General features: G+C 36.7%; 1 protein-coding gene across 1 annotated transcript in view; it reads left to right on the top strand.

The window, feature by feature from the left end:
- Positions 1-7,352, top strand: part of CUNH14orf39 (chromosome unknown C14orf39 homolog) — a 62,694-nt gene extending 55,342 nt beyond the window's left edge. Inside the window, exons 17-18 of the mRNA XM_006144813.1 lie at positions 1,401-1,458; positions 7,153-7,352. Of these exons, the coding sequence (XP_006144875.1) occupies positions 1,401-1,458; positions 7,153-7,352 (258 nt within the window). The remainder of the gene's footprint in view (positions 1-1,400; positions 1,459-7,152) is intronic.
- Positions 7,353-7,564: the final 212 nt, after the last annotated feature.

Raw genomic sequence — 7,564 nt, forward strand, 5'->3', positions numbered from 1 at the left:
ACAGAGGCATTTTTTTCTTGAAAGAATTATTTATTTTATTTGTTATTATTATTTTTTAATATGGTGAGAGAGAAAGAAAGGAAAAGTGAGAAAATGAGCTTCCAGGTCTGGGACTGTAGTTGGTCATGTGAGGGTCTAGTCCCTTAACCACCTGCCAGCCCCAAGGCAATTTTTAAAAAATTTTTGAGTATCGATAATATAGTGACCTTCCCTGTTATCTTCCTGTTTTCAACTTCAGATACCCCGAAATTTGCATCTATTCATTAAAAAAAAAGAATCTCAGGATAGGGATTATTTAAATTTCAGTTAAAGTAGTTTAAAAATGAATTTGACTTTTTTAAAATATTAATAGGTTCAACTTTTAAACAAATTTTATATATTACAAATCTGAAAAATGCTCCACTATGTCTGGGTCTCAAACCATCATTGGCCATGTGGGAATCCAGCACCCTCACTGTTATGCCAACTACTGGCCTACCTATTAATATCTATTGCCAGAATCAAATCAATAGGCCTTATTTTAATAAGTAAATGACAGATTTTGAAGATCAAAATACAGATTTTGTATTTTTTTAAGGAATTACTTATTTAATTTTATTTATTATAATAGTAATTATTTTTTTTTGAGAGTTTTTTTTGCTATAGGGTGCGTGCGCTCACCAGACAGAGAGAGACAGAGAGACAGAAAGCGAGAAATCACCCCCCCCCCCCAGGGGGGATGTCATGCCACAATCCCTTCTCCGCCATTCTCCTCTCGGGATCTTGGGCACGCATGCACACGTGCCTGGCATGAGTTTTAAGCCACCCGGTACAGGACTCGAACCGCGCGGTTGACCACGTGGGAGTCCAGCGACATAGCCATTACACTAACTGCTGGTTCCAATAGTAATTATTATTTTAATTTGCTATATGGCCTGTGTGCTCACCAGAGAGAGAGAGAAAAAAAGAAAGGAAGTAAGAAAGCAAGCCACCATGTCTGGAACTCGAACTGTGGTCAGTCGTGTGAGAATCCAGCACATTAACCACCATGCCATCTGCTGGCCCTAGTAGATCACTATTTTTAAAAAATATATTATTTATTTTATTTTATTTATTATTACTACTACTACTATTATTATTTAATTTGACCAGAAACAGATTCTATCTAGAGGGAAAAATGAGAAAGCAAGCTGCCAGACCCAAGACTCAAACTGCATTCGGTCATATGGGAGTCCAGAGCCTTAATCACCATGCTACCTGCTGGCCTGGATAGGTCACTTTTTAAGTGTGCTATATAGAAAGTTGCTCTTATGTATACTCTAATTCTGTGTATTAGAATAGTAAGGCTTTAGATTCAAATAAAAATGTAATATATACTGTTAAACTGATTTCAAAAGTATTTAATAAAAATTATTTTCCAGTTTAATGAACATTATTCGGCAGGAAATTTAAATCCTCTCTCATCACAACAAGAAATTGGTAAGTGATTTGAAATTTACTACATATAAAAATGTTAAGTTTTTGGGACCAGTAGTTAGTGTAATGACTATGTTGCTGGACTCCCATGTAGTCAACCATGGTTTGAGTCCCGGACCCAGTAGCTTAAACTCATGCCGGGCATGTGTGCGTGCGTGCCCAAGATCCTGAGAGGAGAATGGAGGAGAAGGGATTGTGGTATGGCCATCGTCCCCTCTGGGGGGTGATTTCTCACTTTCTGTCTCTCTGTCTCTTTCTGTCTTTTTGGCGAGCACACACACCCTATAGCAGAGACCTCTCAAAAAAAAAAAAAAGTTAAGTTTTCCTGTTAGTATTTAGATTATTTTTAACTGATTTTTTAGATGCTTATTCTTTAAAAATTACTGTTATTTCTGCAGTACTCACTGATCATTTTTTAAAACAACTTAATTTTTCCTCTGTTTTACCAAAACTTGCTTTCTCTAAGATTACTAATATCTTCCCAAATATCAGATATTATGGGTATCTTGTATTTATTACCATAATCCCTTGGCAATTTTTGATGGGATTTCTTTCTGAGATATTTTGGATTTCTTCCTATCTTTCTGGTGCTTACTTTTTTATTAGATCTTCTTTTATCTATCAATTGTAATTCTTCCAACATGTAAATGTAAATATGTATATGTGTGTGTGTGTGTGTGTGTGTGTGTGTGTGTGTATTATATTATATTATATTTTATATAAGGTACTGATTTTGTCTCTGGTAAGAGAACAATAGACAATGCAAAATTCTCAGAGGATTTATGTTCTAGTGAGAGAGAGAAAAAATAGACCAATATGTCAACATAAATAGCAGTTGTTATGGGTTTGGACTGGCAGTCAGACTCACATGTTACAGTTTTTAATCTAATACTGCATTTGCTTTACTTTATAGAAAGATAAAATTAGGAGATAGTGGCAGATACAGGATCTTTGTCTTATTGAGAGGCCGATAAGCTATTGAAGTAATAAGCTAGCCTGGTAATAGCTTCCTTTTGCCACCTTACCCACCTGGGACATGTCAGGCTGCTATGGAGAAGAGTCATGGTACATGTATGAGTTTTAGGTGTCACCTTTACATATAAATTGCAGCCTCAGTTCCCACCAGTCTCTTATGTCATTCTATAGTCATGAGATTCATGCTTGTATGTTAAACTCAAAGCTCCTGTAATTCAGGGGCAGTCCTACATAGCAGACTAGACAGAGACAACAATCTTTATTTTCCTTAATTTTGTATTTTCTAAGAAAACGGTGCTGTGAGAAGTCAGACTCCAAAGTTTGTTTTTGTTTTTTGTTTGTTTGTTTGTTTGTTTTTCTGGTGGATCCCAATCAGCCCAGGCTTGATACTACAAAGAAAAGTAAATCAGAATAGGGGGAATAGGGAGTAGTTGGATTGGGAAAGTGGTTGCTATGTTACAAGAAAGTCAAGGAAAACATCACTAAAGGATAACATTTGAGCAGAGCTCTTTTCTGAGTTCATTATTGCATTGCTAACTGAAATACTTGAGACTACATGATTTTATAAAGAAAAAGAGGGTTTGGCTGGCCTAAAGAAGGTGCAGATATAAGAAACTGGGAAAGTTGTTTCAGGCAAAGGGTGAAAAGATCTTTGAATGGGAATATGCTCAATATGTTCATTGGAAAGCAGGTAAATTGGTATAATTAGAATGGAATAAATAGATATAAATATATCATGGAATATAGATATAAATAAAGAAGGAGAAATAAATAGATTAAATCAGACAGGTTGGAAGAGAAACAATGTGGGACCTATAGACTAAGGACTTTTTTTTTTCTTTTCTGAGTAAGATAGGAAGTCTTGTAGGGTTTTATTGTTTTTTAAGGGTTTTTGTTTTGTTTGTTTATTTCTTGTTAGTGAGAGAGATCCCTAACAGGATCCTGCTGCACTGTGATCCTCCCCGTAGCCTACCAGCTAGCCAGGATCATGAGTGTGCTCATGGGCATATCCTACATGTTCATGTTGACCAGGAATTTGAACCCTAAAACTTTCCATATGGCTCTAGAATTGTTCAGTGGTTGCCCTGTCACTATGGCTAGGCCCATTAGAGGGTTTTGAGAAAAGGATGGAAATGATATGACCAGTTTTTAAAGAATTACTCTGGTTGCTATGTGGAGAAAAGACTATAGAAAAAGGGCAAAAGCAGGAGACAGATTGAGGCACTTTTTTATTTTTAAAGTTTTTAAAAATCAATTAATTTTTATTTGCCATAGGGCACATGTACTTGCTGGAGAGAGAGAAACAGAGAGAGGGAAAGTAAGAAATCACCCCTTGGGGGGGATAGCTATACCATAACCCTTTCTCCTCCATTCTCCTCTCAGGATTTTGGGCACACATGCATACATGTCAAAGTGATGTTCAAGCTCCCAGGTCTGGAACTCATACCATGGTAGACCATGTGGGAATCCAGCGTCTTAACCACTATACCACCTGCTGGTCTCAAGATGCTATTAAATTAATACAAGTGCGCATTGATGATAGCTAGGATGGAAGTGAGGAGAAGATATCTGATTTTGGCTATCAAGTTTTCTGAAGATAGATATGGAAGTATTTGTTTATGGACTAGATAAAAGGACAGAGAGAAACAAGCACTATGCTTAGGTTTTGACATGCATAACTTGTAATAATGAAGTTACCAAGGCTATAGAAATTAATTTTAGATTGGAAATATCTAGGGATTTAGTTTTGTAAGTGTTATAATTGAAAACTCATTTATTAGATAATTAAGTGAAAGTAAAGGAGGAAGTTACACATATATAAATCTGCAATTCAATGTGATAGAGACATAGATTTGGGGATTTTTATAAATGATATTTATGCTGTCAGATGAGGATGAATTTACTGATTTTTAAAAAATAATTATTTATTTTATTTTATTTATTCATTCATTTATTTTGACCAGAGAGAGACACAGGGAGAGAGAGGGAGAAAAGTGAGAAAGCAAGCCACCAGAGCCAGGACTCGGACCACGGTCAGCCATATGGGAGTGTCCAGCACCTTCACCACCACACCACCTGCTGGTCCCCGGAATTTACTGATTATAGACATTTATTACATCAGTGTCATCTAAAATTTTAAATTTACTTAAGTTCTCTTTTTTGACATTCTCATTCATTTGACGCTCATTCACTTCAGTATTTTGAAACATAATACAGATGATGACAAAATTCATATCTTCCTGCACTGACTTCTTCTAAACTCTGACCTTATTTCTGATCATGTAATTGAAATCTCTTTATATCTTAGCCATCTTTTGACATGAAAAACTCAGCATATCTGGGACCAGCAGTTAGCGTAATGGCTATGTCACTGGACTCCCATGTAGTCAACCGCGGTTTGAGTCCCGGACCTGGTGGCTTAAAACTCATGCCAGTTGTGTGTGCATGTGTGCCCAAGATCCGGAGAGGAGAATGGAGGAGAAGGGATTGCGGCGTGGCCATCCCCCCTGGGGGGTGATTTCTCGCTTTCTGTCTCTCTGTCTCTCTCTGTCTGGCGAGCACATGCGCCTTATGGTAAAAACCTCCCCCCCAAAACAAACCTCAGCATATCTGAAATCCAACTTGTTCTCTTTCTGATTTCCCTAATGATACCTCCATTATTCTGGTTGCCAAGATTCAGAATATCAGTGATAATTTTAACTTCCCTCTATGCTTATGACTGCATTTAGCTAGTTATCAAGTTTTATCAGTTCTTTTTTGGAAAAAAAATTTTTTTTTTTGGAGAGGTTTTCACTGTAGGGCGTGTGCACTCACCAGACAGAGACAGACAGAGAGACAGAAAGTGAGAAATCACCGCCCAGGGGGGATGGCCAAGCCGCAATCCCTTCTCCTCCATTCTCTCTGGATCTTGGGCACGCACGCACACACGCCCAGCGTGAGTTTAAGTCTCTGAGTCTGGGACTCTAACTGCAGTAGACTACATGGGAGTCCAGCAACATAGCCATTACACTAACTGCCGGTCCCATATGGAAATATTTTTTTCTTTTCTATTTTTCTTTAAACCATTATGTTTCAAGCTCTTAATCATCTACTCTGATTACTGCAGTAACATCCTAATTGGTCTTTCTGTCCTCTCAGTTTTCCTATGGTCTAAACCTTAATAATCTTCCATATGTATAATATTGGCCATGTCACTGTCCCAGTTAGATACCATTAGTGGCTCCCTCTTTTTTTTCTTTTTTCCTTTTTTTTTTTTAGAGAGGTTTTTGCTATAGGGTGCATGCGCTCGCCAGACAGACAGAGAGACACATAGAGACAGAAAGCGAGAAATCACCCCCCAGGGGGGATGGCCAAGCCGCAATCCCTTCTCCTCCATTCTCTTCTAGGGATCTTGGGCACACACGCGCCTGGCGTGAGTTTAAGCCACCGGGTCCAGGACTCAAACCATGGTCTACTACATGGGAGTCCAGCGACATAGCCATTACACCAACTGCTGGTCCCTCTCCCCTCAATCTTCTATTCTAAAAAAGATTCATCCCTCACTTTTCTGAATGATACTTCTTTTTTTATACTTTTAAAATTTCACTTTCTATCATTAGTTATTTATAAATATATGTGAAATCTCTTCTAGATCACAGATTCCTTTAATTCAAGGACTCTATGTTTCCTTTTGCCCATAGGGTACATGTTCTCATATTTAAAAATTCCTTTTAAGAACCAGCCAGTGCCATGGTGGTTGAGGTGGCTGGATCCCACATGGCAGACTTTGCAGCTAGAGTTCCAGACATGGCAGCTTGAAACACATGTCATGCATGTGTGCATGCATGCCTAAAATTCTAAGAAGAGAATGGAAGGGAAGGGATATTGGTATGGTCATCAACCCTGAGGGAGAGGGGGGAGGTAGTTTCTCACTTTGTCTCTTTCTGTCTATTTCCAGTGAATACATGTGTCCTTCAGCCCCCTCCCCCAAAAAATCCTTTTAAAACTGTATAACTCATCAGTATTTATCAATCTCCTTGAACAATATCATGAATGGTATATTGTAGTTAATAAATATAGTTGAATAAATGTGACTTATGCAGTACATCTCAGATCCAGCAATTTTTTTTTTCATTTCCTTTGCTAAGATTATAATGGGTGGACAATAGGATTTTTTTTCTTTTGATTATCCTATGGTTTAGCCTTTCTACACATTCTTTCCTGAATAAACTTTATAAAGCAGGTCAAATCAGGTCATGTCTCTGATTGAAAACCTTTACTGGCTTCCTATTATCTACAAAATGATAATATATAGTGATAATATATACCTTCTTTCCAAGCCCTTCTTCATTACTTTCCATTTAATACATCTTTTTTAGTTCTCAGTGCTCCTGCCAAGATGAACTGATTTCTGTTATTCTAATATTTCCTGTGTATGCATGTTTTTGTGCCTCTGTGCTATTCTCTTTCTTCTCTTCTGGTGTTACATCCCACTTTCTACTTTGTATACTAGTTCTTGATATATTTGAATTACAATTACTTGAATGTCGGGTTTAAGTTTTAGTCTCTTTAGTACTGAGGACAATGCCTTGCCTGTAAGAGGAATACAGTTAAATATTTGCTAAATAGATAAATGATTCAGTGTTACTCTATTTATTGTATGCAGTATACTGTAATTTTAGTAGGTCATGCAAATTTTATATAACACCAGTAGCATGATGCTGTAATTTTTATCTTCCTCAGGTAACTTATTTGGAAAACCAGAAGGAGAAGATGCATTTACATTTTCTTTTCCTTCAGACTCTTCAACCCATACATTTGGAGCTGGAAAAGATGATTTTAGTTTTCCATTTTCATTTGTACAGGATCAAAACTCAGTACCTTCTTCTTTAAAAGGTTTTTCATCTTCCTCACAAAATACAACACAGTTTACTTTTTTCTGAACTAGTTATTAATTTTTTAAATTATTTTACTATGTAATCTGCTAGGGCATAAATTTACATTATTGAAACATTAATACAATTTTCATTTGCTGATTAAAGCAATAATGAGTTACCATAGTTATATTGTTTGATTATATTTATTTAAATATTTAAATATTGAGTATTTTGTTTTTATTAGTGGCCTTAGTTAATTACTATTTATTTTGCAGCCC

The sequence above is a fragment of the Tupaia chinensis genome, unplaced genomic scaffold (genome assembly GCF_000334495.1).
Source record: "Tupaia chinensis unplaced genomic scaffold, TupChi_1.0 Scaffold000133_1, whole genome shotgun sequence".
Classification (NCBI taxonomy): domain Eukaryota; kingdom Metazoa; phylum Chordata; class Mammalia; order Scandentia; family Tupaiidae; genus Tupaia; species Tupaia belangeri.